At 56.2% G+C, this 23578-nt stretch overlaps 1 protein-coding gene across 5 annotated transcripts in view; it reads left to right on the forward strand.

Annotated features, from left to right (window-relative positions):
• The first annotated feature begins 2068 nt into the window (after window positions 1-2068).
• MROH1 (maestro heat like repeat family member 1) overlaps window positions 2069-23578 on the forward strand; it is a 51610-nt gene continuing 30100 nt past the window's right edge. For 4 of the 5 annotated variants that reach the window (XR_010794312.1, XM_066623967.1, XM_066623970.1 and 1 more), the window contains exons 1-17: window positions 2069-2155; window positions 2767-3080; window positions 7703-7848; window positions 10514-10645; window positions 11393-11555; window positions 12518-12616; window positions 13458-13609; window positions 13921-14061; window positions 14426-14518; window positions 15208-15289; window positions 17353-17466; window positions 18711-18784; window positions 19341-19460; window positions 20295-20417; window positions 21098-21239; window positions 21984-22024; window positions 22482-22623. Coding sequence is in view for 4 of the 5 variants with exons in the window: in XM_066623967.1 (XP_066480064.1) it covers window positions 3059-3080; window positions 7703-7848; window positions 10514-10645; window positions 11393-11555; window positions 12518-12616; window positions 13458-13609; window positions 13921-14061; window positions 14426-14518; window positions 15208-15289; window positions 17353-17466; window positions 18711-18784; window positions 19341-19460; window positions 20295-20417; window positions 21098-21239; window positions 21984-22024; window positions 22482-22623 (1786 nt within the window). In the remaining variant the exon portion in view is untranslated. Of the gene's footprint in view, window positions 2156-2766; window positions 3081-7683; window positions 7849-10513; window positions 10646-11392; window positions 11556-12517; window positions 12617-13457; window positions 13610-13920; window positions 14062-14425; window positions 14519-15207; window positions 15290-17352; window positions 17467-18710; window positions 18785-19340; window positions 19461-20294; window positions 20418-21097; window positions 21240-21983; window positions 22025-22481; window positions 22624-23578 lie in introns of all 5 variants that reach the window. The other variant, XM_066623969.1, reaches the window with a different exon arrangement.

Here is a 23578-nt window from a genome sequence, read left to right on the forward strand (position 1 = left end):
CCACATCCAAACCCAGTGTCAGTTCTAGGTTTGAGAGGACCCTTGGCAGGGGACACAGAGTGCTCTTGGTGGGTGTGTCTGTGAGGTTTGTAGGGCAGCTTGCTGGGATAGCAGTGGGGGTGGGGAGTCTTTGCTGCTCCTGGTGGCCACAAGCAAAGGATCCCTTCTTGCCCACTTCCATTAAAAGTGGCTTTTACTATCAACTAGTTTGGCCCTACGTGGTTTGGGACATGACTCCCAGCCTCCACTTTGTGGTAGGCAGCCTCGCCTCATGCGCTCAATGCCCCCAACGAACTGGTGAACTGCAGGCCGGAACCTCACATTGGGCTGTGGATGGTTTGCCAGAAAGGCAGGCTCAAGCTCTTCCCCACTGTGCATGCAAAGACAGCTAACCACCTGGAAGATCAAATTAGGATTCAGAATGGTCTTGACAGTCCTACCAGTAGGCCCAGACCCACCAGATGATCAACAGAGAGTAATGGAAAACCCAGCATGCAGTGCCAAAAGGTCCGAGGCACAGCACAGGATGGTGGGGTGGGGAAGGAAACTGGCTTGGCACCAGCCTGTGTGAAAAGCTGAACATGAGCCAGCAGTAGCAAAAACCCCGCATGCAATGCCAGGATACGCTCACAGGTCCTGATCGCACAAAGCAGTCCTTCCACTCAGTTCTGCAGCAGTCAGACCATGCTTGGAACACAATCCTGCACTAGTTGGGCCTCACTTGGAACACTGACTACATCCATCTCTGGACACATTTTAAGGAGGACACTGATAAGCTGGAGCAGGTTCAGAGAAGCAGCAAAGATGGCGAGGGGGTCTGGAAACCAAGCTGTAGGAGGATCTTGGTAAGTTCAGCCTGGAGCAGAGAAGACCAAGAGGAGATACGCCATCTACCCCGAGGGATCTGAATGACTGCTGCACAGGAGGAGGGGATGGTTTACTCTCTGAGGCTCCAGAGAGCAAAACGAGAAACAATGAGTTGAAATACAGAGAAGATGGAGGCAAGGTGCAAAGAAGAATGGCCTGACTCCAAGAGCTGTCTGGCACGGGAACAGCCTGCCTTGTGTGGCTGTGGAGATTCTGAAGCAGAGGTTGGGTGGCCACCCAGCAGGGATGATGCAGCAGTTGTTGTCAGCCCTGAGCAACAGGTTGGACTGGATGACCTCTGTGTTCTCTTCCCACCCTAACACTCTATTACGCTAAACACCAAGACGTGTTCAGAGCAAGTGGCATCTCTCCCCAACCTCTATGATGCCGTGATCGCACGCAACCTTGTGCCAGACCCACATGCAGATTCACACCACCTCCCAACCTCAGATCTTCTTTTCAAAGCACCAGAGGATTCATTTCCTAGCAGCTCCAGCAGGTCGCCCAGAGGCCCTCCAATCCAACCCCTAGAGGACAGAGAGGCTGCCTCTTGCAGTCTCTTTGCATGTCTCAATCATGTCACATGCAGGGTGCTGGGTGGGGCCTGTGCTCTTGAGCAGGCCTTCTTCCCTCTGTCAGCTTGTGATCCTGGGGTGGGGCAGCACCTCCCTGCTGTGAGGTGCTCTGCTCACCCGCCTCCCCACCACTGCAGTCTCTGTCGGGGGAGGAGGGCCTCTTCTGGATGTGGGGTGGGGAAGCCTGAGGGGGCCTCCCTGTCCAGGCCAGTGCTGGCCTCCTGCCCCTTCCCGCGGGCCCAGCCACGCCGCAGCTCTGCCCTCCTTCTGGTCCCGATCCTGCACCGCGTGCCGGGGCTGCCGTCTTGCTGGCTGGCTGGCTGGCTGGGGGTTCGGGGTGTCGCCAGCCCTGCGCCCGGCTGCTCCTAGTCCCACTGCAGTCGGCGGGCCGCTCCTGGGGAGGCGTGGCTGGGACTGCAGCCTGCGCCCTCCTGCCCCACTTTCTTGGTAGGAGGCCCGCTGCCTCCAGTGGGACTACTGCTGAACAGACGCGCGGGACGACGGGGCCAGGGCGGGGCGCTCCCTTCCCACGTGCGGTCGCAGACACGCGTCGCCTCCCCCTCCCCGGAGCAGGCGGCGAAGCGAGCCCGGAAGTGCGCGCGCACAGTCTCCGCTGGGCGGGGCCACGGCCAGCCCCGCCGCTCGCAGGTGAGGGGCGGGGCCTGGAGCCCCCAGAAGCGGCGAGCGGCAGGCGGGGCTCCGCAGTGGCGCAGGTGAGCGAGCCCTGCCGCCCCCCCGGTCCTGCCCTCGGCCGCCCCGCGGGCGCCCCCCGGCGAGGTGCCTGCTGCAGGCCAGGTCCCTCCGCCCGCCCGCCCGGGGGCTCCGGCGCCCTCGGGGCGGGCAGAGCCTCCCCGGTCCTCCGAGAGGCGCTGCGGGCCCCCAGGAGAGCTGCGCAGCCCAGAGAAGGGGAAGGAAGAGCGAGGCCGGGCGGCTGCGCTGTCGCAAGACCCGGCAGGCAGCCAGGCAGCCGTGGCAGGAGGCTCCTGACTGTCTGCAGGGCCGCCCGAGCAGCCTCCGGCCGGGAGGGCGCCTGCTCGTCCCGGGGCAGCCCAGAGGCCTCCTCGAGGAGGGGCGCCCCCGCTGCAGCGGCGCTGGGAGGCTGGCGGGACCGCCCGGCCCCGCTTCCTGCTGAGCTCGGCACCCCGACCCCTCCCGGCGCGGCCCCCGGACCCAGAGGAAGCCCAGCAGCGCACCGTCCCCTTGGGCGACCTCGAGGCCAGCGCCAGGCGGTTCTGAGGGCGCTGTCTGTCAAGTGTGGCTTCTGCCTCCGTGGCGGCCCCTTTGAGCTGGTGGCCCGTGACCCGCCTCTTCTGTCCTTCCGCAGGTGGGGAAGAGGACGCCGCGCTCGGGCTCTGGCGTGGTGGCGGATGTTCAGCCAGGGAGAATGAGTGCGCCCAGGACCGCGTCTGCTGCCTGCCGTTTGGAGAGAGGAGGAGGCCTGGAGGCGTGGAGAGAGGCTCTGTGCTGGAACTGGGAGTAGACTCCAGGGCTTTCCTTGAGCCTCAGAGGGCGAACAGGGACTCTTGGCCTTTTGGAGAGGTGTGTGGGGCCGAAATCGGGCCTCCTGGAGCCTGCAGCGGAATTCTGAGCATTGAGGTGCAAACCCAAAGACAAGGATGAATGAGTCACGGGTGAAAAGTAAGTGCACCCTGTTGTGTCTCCAGTGTGAAAGCGATGGGGGCTTCGGTGTGAGGTGCAGGGACTTTGTCTAATGGACTGGGAAGAGTATAGTTGTGGGGGGATTTGGAAGGCTGCCCAAGCTTATTTTAGGAACTTTGGAGGTTATGGCAGGGGCAGACTGAAGGCTTCAGTGTGCCCTGGACTGTTGCTTTGGAGCTGCATAGGGCAGCTCTTCCTAATCTTCTTTGGTCCACAACAAACACAGTGTGCGGCTCCCAGAAGTGACTGGCAGTGATATTATCGCCAGTCTCCAAACCTGTTATTTCTGGGTTTGGAGACCCACGACGGAGCTTCAAACAGTGGGTAGGAGACTCGGTGGGCAGCCTGACTGTTCAAAGCGCATGAAAACCACATGCTGGAGCTCAGTTCACTGTGCTGAGCCTCCTATCACTGTTTGAAACTCAGTTGCAGATGTTGCTGCCAGCCAGCTGGTGACCCGTGACGCACCGTTGGGAACCCCTGGCATAGAAGGGTCATCTCTCTTTCTCATACCTTCAGTCTTTATTCCTCTGCTGCTAAAATGCTTTGGGGTCACTTGTCACCTTTCTGTCCAGCCCAGGCATCCACAGCTGTGCTTTCTCTCCTCCCATCCCCACTGAGTGGTGACAGTGCCCAGCATCAGTTGAGCCTGACTAGGTCTCTTATAATGATGCACATCCTGACCTCTTTCTTGCATATGCTGTTCTTGACTTCTTGACTTGAATCTAGCCGCCCTGGGTCCCTTTGGGGAGAAGGGCGGGGTATAAAGTTGTTGTTGTTGTTATTATTGGCTTCATTGGTGGAATACCTGCAGGCCTGCATGCTTCTTGCAGTTTGAGTAGAATGAGACTTTATCATGCCCTTTTTGTCTGAGCTTACCTGTGGAGAGTGTCAAAGGATGTTTATGGCAGTGTTTTGACACTCAAGGTTAGTGTGCTTTTGTTGAAGATGTACTTGGGAGTTTGAAGCTTTGTAGGCACTAGGCAACTTCCTGTGTGCCTGGGAGTAGAGCTGTAGCGTAGTCAGGCTAGCTGGTGGGTGAAGGCTCCTTAAACGGTTCACCTGGATTTTGGATTGTGTAGGTTTGGCCCTGAACACTTCAGAGTAACTCTTGCACTGAGCAGTTTGAAACTTACTGAAAATAGTGATAGGCTGTTTTCCCCCTCCGATATGGTGGTGCTCAAGGCAGCTGACAACATACTAAAAATGGTATGATAAACAGCCAGCGAATAGCAACCAGTCTGAGTCAAGAAACATGTAGAAGTGACAGTAAATGCTATTAACTAAGGAAAGCAGAGCAGCTTGCCTATAGCCAGCAACAAATTCTAGGCCCCCGAGGAAGACAGGAAAACAGTTGCCTCAGCAATTACCAGAACAGTGGCAAAAGTGGAGACTCCATATCAGTTCCAATAAAAACTGGCTGGAGTGATCACGCCCTGGTTATATCGTATTTGGATTATTGTAACGTGCTGTTTGTGGGACTGCCCCTGAAGATGGTTCAGAAATTGCAGCTGGTTCAGAATGTGTTGGGGCTCTGTGTTTTGATTCTGATTTAGACCTGCAAAGATGCTGCTTTTCAGCTGCAAAGCCCTATATGGCTTGGGACCGGGGTACCTTCAGAGATTGTTGCTCCCATATGGTCCAGCTTGTCCCCTTTGGTCTGGCAGGGCCCTGCTCTTAGCTCCACCACTATCTGAGGTGAAGGGGATGGTTGCATGGAACAGGGCCTTCTCTGTTGTGGCACCCCACCTTTGCAACATGCTTGTAGAGGATGTACAAGCATCCTTTGTGAAGCAGTTCTGATGAGGCTTAAAAACACTTCTATTTCAACTAGCTTTTGAGGGGGGAAGGGGGTGCCTCACTTCCACTTTATAATTACTGAACTATTCTCTTGCCATTACTTCTGGCAAGAGTTTTAGTGGTGGGGGTGTCTTATTTATCCCTATTAACACTATTGCTGATATTGCCTGTGTCTGTTAATTTCTAAAATGATACGTTTGGTTTTTATTGTAAGCCGCCTTGCGCAGTTTTTACTGGAAAGGTGGGCTATAATAATAACCTGGGGCAAAGAGTTTCACAGTGCACCAGGAGAGAAGACTCTCATGCCTCTAGTAAAGCTAATGGTGGGGCATGGAAGAAGGCCGCCTTGGTTGACATGAAGGGGCAACCAGTCCTTGAGGTTATTCTGATTGCAAGTTACTTAGGGTTTTAAAGGTAGAAACAAGCACCTTGAATTGTACTGAGAAACGCATCACCATTAGTGGCTGTAAAAGACAAGCTTCTTTAAATACGTTAGAAGCGGGAATCCTGCCAGTGAAGTGGTCGGCCCACTGGATGATGAGGGAAGGGAACGGTAGATAAAAGGGGGCTTGGAGGTTGCAGAGAAATTGAGTTCTTTGCATCTGTCTTCATGGCAAAAGACCTTGGGCAGATACCGCTGCCTAAACGATCCCTCATGACAATGGCACCACTCCTCCTGCATTTGTCTTTTGGTAGACGTCTGCCTTGAGAACCTCTTGTGGCTTGAATACCTTCTGTCTGTCCCAAGTGGCTTTATGTTTTCAGAGTGCCAGGAGGATGAAGGCCTTGGACCCAAGCCGGTCATCTTGTCCAGTCCCTCTCTGCAGACTGAGCGTTATCAGTCCCAGCCCTCCTTCACGGAGTCTGCACTACCCTGCATCCATGAGAGAACCAAATCTTGACTGAGTGAGGCTTGGTCTCCAGAGGACCAGAGCCTGAGATGACATGGGCGCAGCAGTCTTGCTGTTGGCCGCTACAAGGCTTTGATGGCACCTGTGGCTTGTAGCCAAGTGACTGCAAGGGCTGAGATTGTGGGCTTCCTGTAGAATGGACTTTCCCTGCCAAGTATGTGGAAAGTGTACTAATGTCACGAGGAGCTTATTGGTATCCCTGACCTTTTAGCAATGAATAACTGCAACCTGTGTTGATTCTTCCCCCCTCCCCCCAGCCCAGCAAAACTCTCTAGAGGAAAGTGCCTGCATGCTTGGTGTGCACTTCACAACCACCATTGCCAAGCTGGAGGGAGGCTGCTAGCCTTAATGAGTTATTTGCCTGCCCATCTGGGTTCGCAGTTGGTCCTGCCCTGTACTTTCGTCTTCTAGGCTAGTTCTCTGGTGCTGATATTGGTTCGCTCCCCTTTCCTATGTCTGTAGTTTCTCGTTTTTCCCAAGGAGCAAGAATGCTACTCTTTCCAGCTGCTTGTGGCATTTCTCAAGTAATTGGTGGCTGGACGCCAAACGGGAATGATGAAGTGGTTGAAGCATAAGTGGAGGCGGGGCAGGTTCTCTCCAGGGAGCCATGGTAGAAAGAAGGCTGAAAAGAAGGTCAGCAGGGTCTAACATCTCCTTAGTGCAGGGAGGTAGCAGAAGGCAGGCTGGGATGTTTGTCACCAAGGTGAGAAGGAACTGCTGGGTTCAGGAGGAGGCTAGTGTGCTTTACAAGTGGGATCAGGCAAGCTAGGAAAGGCAAGGGAGCAGGAATACGGGAATCCTTCCCCCAAGGACAGAGAGCCAAAGAACCTTCTGGCCAAAGATGTGCCAGCAGGTGACCAGTGATGCAGGCAGGGTGGAGGGCGCAGCCAACAACAGGACAGCGAATAAACTTCCTCAAGTGCATCAAAGCAGAGAACCCGCCAGGGAGGGGGTTGGAGAGTTGGGCGATGAGGGAGTGAAAGTGAAGATGGCTGAGAGGCTGAGTCTTGCATCTGTCCCCTCTGCAGCGGACATGAGGGCAGAGGCTGGGGCAGCAGTAACATTATGAAAGATGTAAAAGAATGTTCATTGCTGTAGGGGCATTGGCCTGCTTTCGCTGAAGGTCAGTTGTGCCTCGCTAACCTTCTAGAATTATTTGGGAGTGCCCATCTGGGTAAAGGTGATCTGGTTGATGTTGTAAGCTTGGACTCTTGATGTCTGACTAAGTCCCCTGCTGGAGACTCTTAAGTAAGCTTAGCAGCTGGGGAATAAAGACAGACCCTTCCATGGTTTGGCATCTGTTTAAAGGACAGGAAGTGGGGAAGAGGAAGAGCGGAACAGTTCTCACAGTCGAAGGAAGTAAGAAGGGGGTCCATCAAATGTCTGCGTTGGGACAGGATCTCTTAAAGGTGTTCATATGGAGCTCGAGTTAGAGCTGGAGCTCAGGTGGCCAAGTTTGGTGGATGACTCCAAGCTATTCACAGTGGGAAAAGCCAAGCAGATTGAGAAGAGAATCTCTCCAAACTAAGTGACTGGGCAGCCAGATGGCAAATGCAGCTCTTTACCAGCAAGTGTAGGATGGTGAACATTGGGGCAAAAAATGCCAGCTTCGCAGGTACGCTGATGGGGCCTGAGCTGTTGGTGATGGATCAGGAAACAGCCCTTGGGGTCATGTTCAGGGAAGATGCTGACCCTGTGTGTGGCAGCAGGGAAGGAGGCTGGTTCCTTGCTGGGGTCATGGGGGAAGGGATGCAGACTTAAACTGCAACTGTTGCCTTGCCCCCTGTATACATTTGTGGTGCAGCCATCTTTGGGCAGCTCCTGAACTGGGTGGGGGAGAACCTTGCCAAGCGATCATGACTCTCTGGCAGCTCCCCTCTTCTCCTGCAGGGCTGGCGACAACACTGATGGACGCCACCACGGATAAGGATCCGCTGGTCCACGAACAGATCTTTAGTGCTCTCTGCTACTTGGGAGGCGCTGAGCCGGAAGGGGTCCTAAATGCTTGCGAGGAGTACCTGCGGCAGCATGACAAGGTAAAATGCTAGTGATGGAGTGTGCCTCCTGGTCCCGGTCTGTGTGCCTGCCTGTTGTGCGTGTTGGGGAAAGCAGAAGCACCTCTTGTCTGCCTGCTGCCCTTCTTCAAATGTGCAACAGCCCATGTGGAAATGGGTGTTTCCTGTGGATGTAGCACATGTTTGGATTGAGCTATCACTCGCATGGGGAAGAGAGCACTAGAAGGCTCATATCAAGAGAATGTAGCGCAGGCTAATCAAAACAAGTTGACTCTTACGGCCAACTTACTGCCAATCAGCTTCAAAACAAGTTGGCTCTTACTTCTTGAGAGGCCTTTCCCACTTCTTAGTTCATGAGTTTGGAGTTGGCTGCATGGGTTGTGGCTGTGTGGTTGGACACTTGCAGGGACGCCTGATGTCCGTAGGTCTGACTAGGCACCTAGTCTGTCTGGGGGGGGGGCTTCTTTGCCAGAACCTGCCCACTCCTTGTCTCAGGCTTTGGAAGGCTGCAGTCTCCTCCCACTTGCTTGTGGCCAGTACAAGAGACTGGAGAAGGAGCAGTGCTGGGAGTCATCTGGTCAGCTTGTGCTGGAGGACAGTGATTGTCCAAGATTGCCAGCAGCTGGCGCCTTCCTTGCCACCTGAGGAATCCTTCCTGGAGTGAGGCAGAGTAGAGTGCCTTGCCTTTGTTGTCCTTTGGCAGGAAGAGGACATCCAGGATGCTCTTCCCAAAGGTTTCCAGCTTGTGGAGCCCTTTGAACATGGGCATCTTGGAGCAGCTTGAGGATGTGGTTGCCTGGGGGACCCTGTCACATGCAGGAGGGAAGCCCAGGGGCTGCAAGAAGGTGGAGGCAAGCAGTAATCATTCTGGGCAGGCCTTCTTGTGACACGACTAGCCAGCTTCTCTGTGGGGACAGTGGGGCGGTTGAGTGGCCCAGGGTGGTGCAGCAGGGTAGGGGCACTGCCCCAATGATAGAGACGGAGGGAGAAGTGGTCCTAGGCCTAACTCCCGTCGGTTCTGGTGAGTCATCCCCTCCTGGCCAGGCCCTTTGTCCCAAGCTGTGGGTGATGCAGGTCTGTCTCAGCATGTGACCCAGACTGAGGCCTTGGCAGAGTCTAGTGGAGGCTTTGCAGTCCTGAACCCCCACTGGCTGGCAGGTGGGGGGGGAGAACCAAGAAATGGCAGTGTTGGGAGGCCCTGTGAGCCCCTCATTGTGAACACTGCCGCGTATCTACTATTTATTTGCATTGGTTTGTGTGCATTTACCATGAACTTTTAAAGATTCGAATGCACTCACCACCAATTGATGTTGCTTCATTCAGGAATGTTTCTTAAGAACTCAGCAGTCGCAGAACCCTAAGCCTTTGGTTCACAAAACCCACCTGTGTTGGAAATACAAAGTGCGCAACTCCTTGCAGGGGATGTTGCTGCAGAGTCCTCTGGCTGTTTTGCTGCCTCCAGTGTATGTGTTCTCCAATAGCTCCTGGGCAGGGGGCTGCGTGTGTTGCCCTTCCTCTCTGAAGGGGATGCCTTTGGTCCTGAAAAGCCCTCCCCTGGGTGAGGCAGGTGTTAGCAGGTTGTCACCACTCTTGGAACCGGCTCTTTGTCACAGTTATTTGAAGTAGAATCCTCCCCTGTCCCTAAAGTGTCCAGAGGTGCTCTCCACTGGAATCCTGAGCTGGCTGAGGATGCAGTCCAGGATGTGGGCTGATGGGTTGGGCTTCCTGTGTCATGGCTGCAGCAAGTGGGCAGCACTAGAAGCACAAGGGTGTGGTTGTGCTGACCTTGTACTTCAGGCAAGCACTGGACTGGTGTCTTAGACTCGGTATGGGAATGTGGCTTCTGCCCATGGCCCCAGCGCAACTTGCAGATCCTGTCCCGTCCGCAGTGCCCATGAAGGCAGATCTGGGCAAGTGACAGGAGTCTCTCCGCTGGTTGTCATCTCAGCCCTGCTGCACCAAGGGCTGCTGGGACACTCTCCAGAGAGTTCTTGGCAGGTGCTTATCGGTCAGCCCGTGTAATGTGCATCTGGGCTTTTCATCTTCTCAGTGGCTCTCTTTGCCAGCACCACCTTCAGGGAGTCCATGAACTGCATGAGACTGTAGTGTTCAGGAGGGAAAGGGTGGCTGATGCCGCTGCAGTCACCTGCTCTGCATCATCCTGCAGCAGCCGGAATGGATTTGAGGCACTCTAAATAGGTGTGAAGCGTTTCCTGGTTTGCCAGCACATTCTGGTGCTCAGCATCCCCCATGATGGAAGCCCTTGAAGAGTTAGTTGCCCCCCCCCCCGTCCTGTGACTGCAGGAGCAAGACATTGACTGCCCTTCAGAAGGACAAAACCTCAGGGGAGGGGACTTGTAGCCCCTTTGGCCTGCAAATGCAGCTGGGATACATTCTGACACAGCAAGGCTGCTAAAGGATGTTTGAGAGCACCAGGTGGGGCTGACTTAGCTTCTTTCACAAATAAACAACCAATTGGAGCGACGTGTGAGGTTTGCGAGTTCCATGTGGGTTGGCACTCAGTTGAGCTGCTTGCTTGGTCTAGGCCCAACTTCCTGTTGGGGCTGGATTTGCATCGGGGCCTTAGAAGAGGCGACGAGTTGGGATGGACCAGAATGATTCAGTTGTGGTGGGTGTAAAGTGTGGGCTGCCTTAAGACTTTTCTCCTCCTTTGCCCCCTCTTCAGCTGGCTTACCCACACCGTGTCATTATCCTGAGAGCCATGGAAGCGGTGGTGAAGAGCAGCCTTTCTCGCCTGGACAAAAGCACTGCCAAGATTGTCATCCTCTTGGCGTCCAGTGAAATGACCAAATCGAAGGTATGGCTGGGAGCTGCCCCCATCCGCAACACAAGGGCTTCTCGCTGCACAGGTGACCTTTTCTGGCATTTGGCCACCTTCTTGCTTGTTGTCTTCCTGAGCCTGCAAGGACAGTGTGTTGTGAGCTTCTCTGGAGTCTTGTTGGAGGAGAGAGTATGTAAGTCTCTGGCTGGTCCTGAGGCAGACTCTGGAGTCCCTGCCCTGGTTCAGGGCTTGCGCTGTGGCTCTGGCATGCCATGTTTTCCCACTCCAGGGGGGCAGGCTTCAGCGTGGGGGCTTTTTGTGGAATGCCGTCCTTGTCTTCAGTCTCGTGTTATCTTTTCTTGCGTCTCAAGGTCCACATCCAGAGTTTCAAAGTCTCACTCTGCTCTTCTTTTCTCCCTTCCACCCCAAGACCTTGACTGCTGTGAACCCATTAGAGAGTGCCTAAGTACATGGTGTGGGCCCAGTGCAAATGCCAACATGGGCTGCAATAGCAGGCCTTTGTGCCCTGGAACCAGAGAGTCCCAAAGTATGGGCATCGTTTCAGAATTGCCCTGTTGGGCTGGACCAACCAGGTGCCTGGCACTTTCACAAGCAGGGCATGTCATCAGGGCAGTGACCTTTCAGTCTGTGGAGGTTCTGTTTGCCTGTCCTGCTTCTGAGTACTCACCTCACACTCTAGCGCTGCCCTTGACCCGTCAAGAGCCAGGCACTGTGGGGGAGGCCCCTGAGTGGTCATGGCTGCCCCCTCCTGTGTCTACGCAGGATCTGGTCTTGGAGTGGCAGCAGGCGGCCAGCAGCGTCCTGGTGGCTGTTGGGAGGCGTTTCATCAACAAGGTGATGGAGGAGGTCCTGACCAAGTTCCAGCCTGGAGTCCTGCCTCACTACTTCGTTGTGCAGACCTTCGCCAACCTGTCTGTGACAAACGGTGCGTGGCTCTGCTCTTGGCAGCCTGCCTTCTGGGAGCAGAGGGGGCAGCAGATGGGCCTGGAGCTGAGATTTGGGAGAGGGGAGATACAAACACCACCTGGATGGCCCCCCGTGCTATCAACTTTTCTTGGATTGGGAAGGTTGGAAGCAGAATTGCTGTCCTGGGATCTGCACAGAGCAGGCTTGGAGGAGAAGGGTGTGCAGGCCAGGTGGGAGTGGACTCTGGGGCCGCAGGCTGCCTGGTGCCCTGCCAGTGCTGCTGCTGTGGGGTGGGAAGTGGGCCGGGCTCCTCTGGCTGATAGGCTTGAGCAGGGCTGTACCCCAAACTCTGGCTGCTACAGTGGGGCACTGTGAAGCTGGCCTGGCTAATGAAAGGGGCTGGCAGCGAGGCAGCTGCAACTGGGGTGCTGGCATCCACCGCCAGAGCCGCATGCATGGGTCATGGTGTTTCCGGATGCGTGCCTTTTCCTGAGCGTTGTTGTTCTGAAGGAAGGGTGTGCACTGCCTTGCTGTGCTGCAAGCCATCCTGTGCATCCAGTCAGCTGGAGACTCTGGGCTGCTCTGCGCTTGATGGATTGGTTGTGGCTGTTCTGCTGCATGCGTTGATGGTGTGATGGTGTGAAAAGGGGTACCAGCAGCAGGTGTAAGGCTGTTGTGTTGAGTCCAGTCCTGAGTGATTCCAGTCCATGTTTTGGCTTCCTCTGCCACCTGCCCTCAGAATGTAGGGGTGGAGGGAGGGGTGATGTGATGTCCAGAATGCCTGGCCTGCTTCTAAGGTGGGAATATGTTAGGGCTGCACGTGTGACTTTGCTTGTGTGTGTGTGTGAGCATTTCCCCTGCCTGGTTGTGAACAATGGAGCACTGTCTTCGTGTGCAGCTGGACTTGCTGGTCAGAGGGGAAACACAGCTCTGGTGAGTTCTGGTCCAGGGTGCTGATCCTGTTCTTTCTCTCCCTGTCAGTCTTTGGGATGGTCCCTTTCTTGGGCTCCATTCTGGGGACCATGCTGCCCATGCTGGGAATGGCCAAGCAGGACAACATGAAGTCTGTCTTCTGCTACGGTAAGGCCCTTTCTCCTGGGGGTTGAGTGGCTTGGATGCGAGCCATGGCTTGTCTGTCCGTGGAAAGGGGAGTTGCAGGCGTGGTTGCTGCGTGGTGGTGTTCAGCCCACCCCAGGACCAGTCATTCTGTGTTCTCTCCAGCAAGCAGCAAAAACATGAGCAAGGCAGCTGGACCTGGGGTGGGCCAAAGATTGCGGGGTGGAGGCTCAGGTGGTTTGGTGTTGTCCTTTCTGAGCATGACTCCCCCTTAGTAATGCCACTGCCTGTTCTTGCACCTGAAATGTTGAACACAAGTGTTTCAGTGATCTGAAAGCGCAGGTTGAGTGCCTGAAAAGGAGGGTTACTCAGGGCTCCAGTCTTGAGGGGAGGAAGCTGGGCAACCTCCTGGAAGTGACTCTTGGCAAACAGGAGTCCACAGCGGTGTGGCAGAGGGGAGGGGCTTGGCATGGGAGATCTGGGGGGGAAAGGGGGGTCTGGAATGAGAGATATGCCTTGAGTTGCTCCCCAGAAGGCGACTGGGGAATAGCACTCCCCAGGCTGCTACTCCTTCTTGCAAAGCAGCCGGTGGTCCCTGGTCTCAGTCTTAGGGCTGAGATCAGTTTTGCCAGCCACCCTGTCATCGACCTGCATGGAGCCATCATTCTGGAAGCGGGGAGTGTGGGGCCAGCTCTGTGCAGATAGGCCTGCAGAAGGAGAGCCTGGCTCTTGAGGTTCCTGGAAGGGCTTCTTTACCCCGTCCTTGAGGGGAGCAATGAAGGCCAGGGTTTGCAAAGGCACTATTGCGGTGACCAGCTTGTGGGGGCCTGGGGTGGAGTGACGTGTCATTCCGTCTGTTGCACAGCTTTGCAGTCCTTCAGCGAAAGCATCCAGGAGTACATGGCAAACCTGGACCAGGCCCCAGACCCAACTGTGAGGCGCGATGCCTTTTCCAGCGAGATCTTCAGCGCTTACGAAGTGCTCTTCACCAGCTGGCTGCCGAGCCGGGAAGCCAAGGTGGGCCTGGGCTCTGAAGACAAATCCAGAGTTGTAGGAGGGAGTGTGCCTCCAGCAGGCCCCCACAGCATGGAGGTGTCTCCTGGCTCTGGGCCAAGAGTGGCTGCACTGGGGCTGTCTGGCAGAGGCGCCAACCCAGCCAGACTTGGGGGCATGATCTCAGGAGGGCGGCTGTTGCCAACTCACTGCACGGTGTTGGGCTGAGAGGCTGTGCGTGGAGCCCTTGATTAATTTGCACTGAGAGGTCGTCAGAGGGGCTGTGGAGGGCTCATGTCAGGCGTCTCACAGCGTGACTCTTCTTCTCTCCACAGTTGAGGCTGGCTGTGGTTGAGGCCCTCGGCCCCATGAGCCATCTGCTGCCCAGCGAGAAGTTGGAGGAGCAGCTCCCTCGCCTCATCCCTGGCCTGCTGGCTCTCTACAGGAAGCCTGCAGAGGCCTACTATGTCTCCAAGGTGAGTGTGGAACGGGGGCCTGGTGCCGGTGCACCTGTGGCAGTGCGGCCTTGCTTTGAAGGTGCTCTGGCAGTCGTGGGAGCTGATGCAGAAGCTCCTGTTCCTTTGTGTGCTGCCTGGGGAAGGTGACCCTGGGTCTCAGGCTGCTTGAGCTCTGTTCGTGTCATCTTCCAGGCAAAGCCTCTCCAAGCAGTTTTCCACATTGCTGTAGGAGGCTTTGTCTGAAAGGGGGTGTGTGTGAATGTGCCTCTTCTCTGGACGATGCCAGAGCTTCGGAAGCTTGGAAGTTGAGCAGTCTCTGTCCCAGAACCGTCTCTCCCAAGAGGCAGCTGCTCACATCAGTCGCAATGTGTCCCCTGAACAGAGTCTGTGCCAGATCCTGGAAGCGTCTGTTGACACGGGGAGCCGCACTCTGGATGCGCAGCTGGATGCCCTCCTCCACGCCCTCCAACTTCAGGTACGAAGGGCAGGGACTGTTGCCTGCAGCTTAGAATGCTGGTGGTGGGGGAAGGATGGAATTCCAGGTCTGGGGCAGGGGGTTCCCTGGCCTTTTCTGAACAGGCAGCTGGCAGCTCTAAATGCTGGCAGCTCTTCTGTTGGGCTTTGACCGTTAGCTGGCCTCCTGCTCTTCTGAAAGATTCTCCCCCCAGCTCCATGGAGAATTCCCATTCTCGGTTCATTACTCCCTCCCCCCAGCTAGTTAACCTTCAACATGGAATGTGTTTCAAGGCTTTCCCAAAACTCTGTGCTGGGAGCTTGTACTTCAAATACAGTTCACGATGGAGAGGAAATAAAGGTTTGGTCTGTGCTGAGGAGCCGTTCTTCAGAGGAAGGTGTGAGGGCTGCTCTCTGAACCAGAGAAGTCTTCAGAGTTTTTCGCTGCTTGGGTGGCTCTGAAGCCTTCCTGCCTTGTAGAGTTTGTGCTGCCTTTCAGGGGTGCCAGGGAGGGAGTGTGCCCACAGCCAGAGCTCTGTGAGTCTCCCCAAGCTGAGCAGACTTGCAGACCTGAAGTCCTGCAGAAGGTGCAAGAGCTGCCTTGCTGGGGAGGGATGGGCAGGGCAGCTGCCTTGGGAGTAAGTCTGTTTTTCTGGCCGCCTGACCAGCCCATGTCTAACTGGTTGTCATCGTCAATGTCTTCTTGAGCAGATCTGTGCCCCCCCACTGGATGCAGCCATGTCCATCCAGTTGAAGAATCACAACGAGGTTCTTCGGTGCTTCACTGTGCTTGGTAAGGGCCCAGGGAGGGGTGCGGTTCAGTCTAGGTGCACTCCAGGGGGTATGGTGGGTCCTCTGACTCTTCTCCCAGAAGGGACCCCTGGGTCCCAGTCTCCACAGAATGGCTGTGCTGTGGTGTTAGCAAGAAGGAACCCTCTTCTAGAATGCAAGGCCAGCTGTCTGTGTCCAGGACCCCATGTGTGCTGTTAAATATAAGAACAGCCCCACTGGCTCAGGCCATAGGCCCATCTAGTCCAGCTTCCTGTATCTCACAGCAGCCCACCAAATGCCCCAGGGAGCACACCTGATAACAAGAGACCTGCAAGGCCTCCTGGGAATTGTAGTTTAAGAACATAAGAACAGCCCCGCTGGATCAGGCCAGAGGCCCATCTAGTCCAGCTTCCTGTATCTCACAGCAGCCCACCAAATGCCCCAGGGAGCACACCTGATAACAAGATACCTGCAAGGCCTCCTGGGAATTGTAGTTTAAGAACATAAGAACAGCCCCGCTGGATCAGGCCAGAGGCCCATCTAGTCCAGCTCCCTGTATCTCACAGCGGCCCACCAAATGCCCCAGGGAGCACTGTTCTGGCGGCCCTGATGCCCCTTGATGGGCAGCAAGACATTCAGGGACTGGGAAGTGCACCGGGGCTGTGGTCAGAAAGGAGTGTGGCCAAGGCACGTGACAGGGCCAAAGTGCTCCCTCAGCAGGCAGAAGCAACAGATTCCTGGCCAGGCCACTTTGGGAGGAGAGGTGTTGTAGTGTCGTGTCTGAGAGACTGAGCTGGAATTTGGGTTTAGCCATTCAACTCATGCCTCTGCTGCAATTCTCACTAGGTGGTCTTGGGAAAGCCCCCCTCAGTCTCTTCACCTTCCTGGGTAGTGGTTGGGCAGCATCAAGGTGGTACACATGAAGTGCTTTCACACTTAGAAGCGCTACGTATGTGCTGAGTGTGAAGGAGAATTGGTGGTAGTACAGTCGTGCTTAGTGACAGGAATGCGGACTGGCACCCCTTCTTCAAGCGAGGCGATGCTGTACGAAGCCTCTGCAGCTGTGCTTCCCTCACCTCTGGTGGCTTTTCTGAGCCCAACAGAGGCTCAGAATGCCCAAATTGCGTGAGACACGACTTCAGGTTTCCCGAGGAAGCCTGAATTCGCGTGTCTCACGCAATCCGGGCATTCTGAGCCTCAGTGCAGATGCGCTGCCTCTGCAAGGCTCAGAGAAGCGTCCGGAGGTGAGGGGAGCAGAACTCCCCTTGTGCCAGGACCGGTGGCGGCGTTGCATATGGAGCCTGTTGTGGTCAGGATGCCAAAGGCTGCGCGGAGGGGACTGTACCACTGGCTGCAGAAACGCTGTCTCTGGCTAGAGGCATTTGATGCCTGGCACCAGAAGGGGCGAGAGGTGGGCCAGAGTGGGTGGCCTTTGGGGCGACCCTCGCTCCTTTCCTGAGTGGTGAATGTGGCCTCTGCTCCAGCTGGGTCCAGAGGGAGCCTCTCTGCAGTGCTGCAGCCGATGCTGGTGTCGGTTCAGCAGCAGCGGACTTGGTGGCAGGAATTGCTTGTGGCTGTGCAGCCTTTGCAGCCCCTTTGCTGTTTCTCGTTGTCGTGGGGTGCCTGGCAGCCTGTCTACTAGGAAGCACCTGTGAGGAGTCTGGCTCTCCCTCCAGTTGTTGTCATTGTGGAAGCAGGCTGCTCCCCCCCCATGGCTGCCCTCGTCAGCTTGTCACTGGTGTTCATGCCCCGTGGGGAGTGCTGAGCCTCTGCTGTGCTGCCCTGGCCATTGGGTGTGGCAGGCTCCGCTCTCCCCCTCACCATTTAATAGACTTCTGGAATGCGCCTGTGTCTGGGCTTTTCGGAGGCTGCGCACCACCCCGTCCAGCACATCTCTGTGACTTAGAAGGATCCCTGCCACCCCCTTCCTGTCCCTTCCCCCCCCAGCCCGTGGTGCAGCTCCAGACCTTGGATTGGGGCAGGTGGAAAGTCCCCTCCATCTCGAAAAGCTCCGGAGGCCTGTGGGTGGGCTGGACCCCCCTCTGCACGCTGCAGTCATGGCTGACTTGTTTTGCTTTCTCACAGCCTCGGCGTTCCCTGACCATGTACTTGGATTTCTGCTGCCAAAGCTGGAATCGGGCAATGAGAGGACGCGGGTGGGGATCCTGACCATCCTGCGGCAGATCATCAACAGTGCCTGTAAGTGGGCGGGGTGTGGCGGGGCAGGGCTCTTCCCTTCACTGAGCCAAACACCTCTTCCTTTCTGCCTCTGAGGCCCCCAAGGCAACAGACAACAAGCAAGAAACGGTAGCAGCATCATGACAAATGCATAAGAACTGGCAGGTACAAACTGCAGGAGAAGAGATTCCAACTGGACATCAGGAAAAAATTCCTGATGGTTGGGGCAGTTTGGCAGTGGAACAGCTTGTCCGGGGGGGGGGGCGCTCTCCCTCCCTGAGGATCTTCTGTCAGAGGCTCAGCAGGCACCTGCTGGAGATGCTGTGGGAGGATTTCCTGCTACAGGCAGGGGGTTGGACTAGATGACCTTTTAGGCCCTTTCAGCTCTGTTTATATGGTTCTGTGCTACCCAGTGAAGCTGATGACCGACTGAAGAGCAGGGAAGCAAGAAAATTCCCAAGTGGAGAGCATGGCTGCCCCAGGCCAGTCCCTGTGTTGGTGGTTGCCACCCAGCACGGAAGTTTGCTTGTCTGCTTTGGGACCTCCTCTGCTGCCTTGACTCAGTCTTTGAGCAGAGCCTTGGAGCCCCTGAGGACGAGGCTGCTGTGGTCCTAGTCCTGGCCATGCCAGGAGTGTGCCAACTCTTAGAGTGTGCCAACTAGAGCTGGAAGGGACGCTTTGGTGTGACTCCTGGTGGTCCTTCCGCCAGGCTGTCCTCTGGTCCCCCACTGCCTGCTCCTCAGTCTGGCTTGCTTGTTGCCCCATTGCAGCTACGCTGGGTAGTGGGGTTGTCCAAGATCATGTGGTACCTTGAGCTGTTTGTTGCCCCACTTGCAGGTTCTACTCCCACTCCAGGGAGGCTGAAAGGACAAATGACGGGGTGGATAATGCAGGCCTTTGCTCTGTAAAAATATCTCTGGGCTGCCCAAGGGAGGTTTTAAACACTAAAAAGTGCACCTCTTTCCCCCTCCCCCTCTGCTAGAAAGAGCTCCACGGTGCAGCAGAAGAATCGAGGACGGGGCTTGGGTGAAGCTGCAGGGAGGAGGCTGTAGGCACACCTGTGGGTAGGGAGTGCTGAGCCCGGGCAAGCTGCAGGGGAGGAGCCCCTAGTGTCTTGCGGAGGCTGGTCGAGCTGGGGAGGGGGTCCTCGTGCAGGGGGTGACGTTTCTTCAGTGAGCAGCACCAGGCCGTTGCATGCTGCAGTCGGCATTTTTGCGCACGAGCCTGACCCCTTGAAGGCAGCGCCTGTCGCTGTTCTCTTGCAGCCTCCCACATGGAGATGAAGAAGCCCTTCATCCTCGCGGCCCTGAAGCTGCCTCTGCAGGACAACAGCAATATGGTGAGTGGAGGCGGGCGGGCAGGGGTGCTTCTCTGGGCACCTGCTCCCCTCTGTGTCCTGCTGATCCTGGCCCTGCTCTGACCTGCTTGCAGTGAGGGCTGAGTGTTAACAAGCGTCTTCTCACCCTCAACCTGTAAAAGTATGTGGCATTATGTCCCACAGTGAACTGCTTGGTGCTCTTTGCGGTCCTCCCCGTCCTCCTGACAGCCACCCTGTTGAGGAGACTGGGGGCTGTTGTGCTGCAGAGAGGTGAGGCGGAGTCTGCCAGAGCTATGGCTGGCCTACGGCCTCCCTGGTGAGATCCAGAAGGAGCCTCCTGGCTCCCAGGTAGCTGCTGTGCTGCCGCTCTTCCTGTCTTTTAACTGGCTGTTATTGGATGTCTTCCGGGCTTGGGAGGCTGTCTGTGGGGTCCAGCTCAACCTTGCTGTTTGGCTACAGATGTGTGGGACAGTCTCGTATATTGGCCTGCTTGTCTTAGGGAGGAGAGAGAGGTGTGGCCTCCCAACTGTGGAGGTGCCTGCCCAGTTGGCAACCTCCCAGGTGTCTTTTCCTGCAGGTGAAGCGGGCCATGGTCCAGGTGATCAGCGCGATGGCCCACCATGGCTACCTGGAGCAGATGGGGGGAGAAGCCATGATTGATTTCCTCATTCGCCAGTGTGCACTTCCCATTGACCAGGTAAGGCCCTGATGGCTTGGGGACTGCCAGGGAAGCCCTTGCTCTTGCCATGGGGCAGCTTGGCTCTTGACGCAGTGCTGGGGTTTCAGTCTCCTCCTGTCCTTCTGTTCTACTCCAGGTTTTCTGCCTTGTGCCCCTCTTTTAAAGGAAAGCCACGATGAGCAGAGGCTGTCACGCCCTGCCTCTGGGGTGCTGCTGGGTGGGGAAAGGGGGCAGCAGGGTGGCACTTCATTGAGACTGGCCCTGCAGACCCACTGTTGAGCCCCAAACGGACTTTGTGACAAGAAGAGAAATTATAGCAGGAAGACGCTTTGGGGTTGTGACCAGACACTCCAGGACCTTCTCCATAAACACAGCGCTTGACATCCTGTGTTCCAACTCCATTTGAACTTGGCTTCAAGTCTGGCTGACCGGCTTCTTCAGGAAGGGGAAGAACGCGGGCTGCAGATTCTGTGATGGTGGGCAGTGCCAGAGGCCCCCACTTGCAGCAGCAGTTGCTCCTCCTCAGTGTTTAGGTTTTCCCAAGACCATTTTTGCAGACAAGGTGGCCCCAGAACTGGTGGAGCCAACCCTGCTGCCTAGGGGATCTTGCAGGCTCACAGTTGATCATTGTTGGGCTGTGAGTAGATGTTGGGGTCCTGAATTGGCCTGTGAATTTCCGCATGTGGCTTGTCATGTCCTGAAATCTCACTGAGAGGCAGCTGGCAGAAAGGAGGCGTCAGATGTGACTTGGCCTGTTGGCAAGGACTGGCTTTGACCCCTTTGAAGGTGGCTTTGTGGGAGGGAGGGCCTTGTTGAGAAGGGCTGCATGTCCCATGCGACGCCTCCCTTCAGTCCTTCCAGCTGCCCCGGAGGCACTCCCTGGTGGAAGGTGAGGACTTGACGGACAGCCACATCCGAGACATCAGTGTGAACACGCTTCTCCTTCTCAGCACTACTGTTGACAGGATGCACGAGGTGAGTCCTCAGGGGCAGCTAATGGCATTGCTGGCGATCCTTAGTGGGGGGGGGGGGTTTCACCTCCAGTGACGTGCTGTGGCGTGGGTGATCTTGGGGGCAGGTACCCAGTCCAACTCTGCTTCCTGTTACTGAGTGGTGGTATTTTCTAGGTTCATAATTGGGGAGGGGAATTTGTGTACCTTCCACAGGAATTTGTGGGCCACTCCATACCTGGCCAAGAGTCCTCTGTTCCTTTTCCGTGTGCTCTTGCCCTGGGGGCAGCAGGTGGAGCAGGGGATGCTGCAGAAGCCTCAGCCCCTGGCAGGAGGGGGTGGGGGGGTGCCTTGGCCTGGGAACGGCTCGGCACTCTGGCCCTGCAGCACCAGTGCCTGGAAGGGGGTAACCACGCTGGGTGAGGCGCTAACCTCCAAAGGCTACTTTGGGCTTAGCGTGGCAAGTCAAAACGGCATACGTGTGTGGGTCCGTATGGATGCTGGCCAGCACCAGATTAGAGGTGTGTGCATTTGGGTGTAGTGAAAGGTGTATTTGGCTCAGTGGAGTGCTGTGGGGGCTCTTCTGGGAGCAAGCTTCATTTCCTGAGGTCTGCCCCCTCCGTCCACTCTGGCCCCTTGCCTGGGAGCAGAGGGCAGGGGGAACTGCGAGGCTGTGCCTTGCCCAGACCAGGCCTTTCCCTGCAGGTTCTCTGGCCTCGTCTCCTGGCCTTTGTGGTCCCCGTGCACCTGACCAATGCCCTGACTCCGCTCTGCAGGAGCCTCGTCTCTCTGGCCACGAAGAGGCAAGAGGAGGGGGGCCACTTCCAGCTCCACCATGAGACCAATGGTTAGTTTCAGTGACGGGGGCAGGGGCGGCGGGGCACCTGTGCTGAGAACCGTGCAGGCAGGGCTTGGGGTGACGACTGTGGGGTGTTGCCTGAGTTCTGTCTGCTGGTGGGCTGTGCTTTTGAGCCATGGAGATGTGACAGCAGGAGGTGGGTCTGGAGAGGCAGCACCTGTCCAGCTGTGGCTGTTATCCTGGGTGGCTGGAAGAGGGGGCTAGACCCACCCCAGAGGATCCCAGGCCTGGCCATGGCTGCTGGTCATGCTGGCTGTGTGCGACCTTGGTTCAAGGTGATCTGGGCTCAGCCCCAGGTGAAGAAGGGGAGCCATGCCGGGGGGGGCACTCTGCCTTCATGCCCTGCTGGTTGGCTTCCCTGTGGCAGTTGGTTGCTCCCTGTTGCAATGGGAGGCAGAACAGGCTGCATCAATCTCTTGGCATCTAGTAAGCTTTATGGGTGGGGGTGGTGGTGGTGGAGGCGGAGGCTAGTTCTGTCCTGCAGGGACATGTCTCACTCGTTCTTGTGCTTGCTGAATTTTCTAGCACACGCAGGCTGTTTTCTCTTGTGTGTGGCGGGGGGAGGGGGACTGGGGTGTGCTTGGAATGGCTGAGGTCCGGGCTTTGGCGTAAAGTTGGTGGACCTCTCTGTGTTGCTGTGCAGTCCCAGCCCAGGCATGCCTCCCTGCAAGTGGAGCCTGCTGGGTTGTGCCTTGTGTGGGGGCTGAGCGTGTTCTGCTTCCTCACTTGCAGGAAACCTCCCGTCCCCGTATGCGCTGGTGGGAAGGCTGCTGGTAAGTGTCGTGTGCTGCATTGAGCACTGCTGATCTGACGCTGCTGCCTTGCGTCGCTGGTTCTAGCTTGCCCTCTAGTTGCAGTGAGGGGGGAGGAGAGGTAAGCCTCGCACTGGCCCAGCCTGCCTAGGTGTTTGTGGAGGTTGCTGAGAAAACTCTGGTCAGCAGGCCTTGCATGTAGCACGGTACTGGGAGAAGTGGCTCTCTTCCAGGGCTGCCCTCTCTGCAAGCCAGGCCCCAGTTGCTGAACTGCTCATCTGTGTACTGAGAATGGGGCTTTGCTGTGCTGCTGTGTCCTCCCCACTGTCGTGGGGGCATCCAGGCTTCCAAGACCAGCCTGTGCCTTGAGGACCATGTCTGCGGCATGGTGAGAAGGTTGTGGCCCTGAGCCACCGCTCCTTGCTCCAGCAGGAGGAGAGGCTTTGCAATCTGCCTGTTGTGTTTTCTTCTCTCCCAGGTTGTCGCCTCCCAGCCGTATGCAGGGGAGGGCCGGGGGTCAGCTGCACTGCGCCTCTTGAATGTGCTGCACATCAGCATCCACAAGACTCTGGAGCAGCTGTGGAACGAGAGGATCCCTGCTTTAGTGGAGTACCTGGAAGGTAATGGGCGGAGGTGCTCCAAGGGCTGGGAGCAGGTTTGCTGCCCCTTCAGCAGGCAGCCTGCTCTGAGGCTTCTCTGGCCCTAGATGGTCATCCTACCCCATATCTGGGCTTATCCAGGATTAACAGCAAGACCTCCTCAGAGGGGCACCTCTCAGATGCCTGGGATACAGTCAGAGCCTTGATCTGAAAATGGTTCTCCAAGATCCTTACTTGTCCCACAAAAGGAGCTGGAAAAGAGTTTGTTTCACCAGTGACTGCCTGTACGGACGGATTAAATCCATTGGCCCAGCAACCTGACTGGGCTGCTTGCCAGGGTGCAGTAGTAGTCTCACCTGAGGTGCCTTCCTCACCTGCAGAAGTGTGTGTGCCAAGCAGGGTTGGCTGGCCAGCCAGACTTGGAGGGCCTTGGCTCCTGCCACAGGACAACACGATTTGTGTGACATGGGCCATCTTGGTGTACTGGAGGATCCTAAGAAGTCAACTTTGGGTCACAAGAATTATTCTTTTTGGATCCAACCCAGTGGGTCCACCTCATCAGCTGGCTGGCTGAGGGCAATTGCCCTCCCAGGCAGCGGACGCAGTGATGCTTCTGGAGATTCCATTGATCCAACTTGGCTGTTGTAGCTCTGGCCGCCATGCATGTAACCGGTGCTTTTCCGAAGCTGTCTAACAGCCCAATCCTATGCATACCTACTCAGAAGTAAGTTCCATCATATTCAATGAGGCTTACTCCCAGGTAAATGCGGATAGGATTGCTAAAAAATTTCCTGCTTGATGTCCCTTCTGGTCATGACATCACTTCTGGTGTGTCCTGACAGATTCTCATTCTAAAAAGTGGGTCCTGGTGCTAAATGTGTGAGAACCACTGCAGTAGGGACTTTCTTCACTAACTAGATTAACTATAGCAGAATTACTAGTAAAATTTGATTGCTTAGACATCACATACGCAGAC

Source organism: Tiliqua scincoides, chromosome 4 (genome assembly GCF_035046505.1).
Source record: "Tiliqua scincoides isolate rTilSci1 chromosome 4, rTilSci1.hap2, whole genome shotgun sequence".
Classification (NCBI taxonomy): domain Eukaryota; kingdom Metazoa; phylum Chordata; class Lepidosauria; order Squamata; family Scincidae; genus Tiliqua; species Tiliqua scincoides.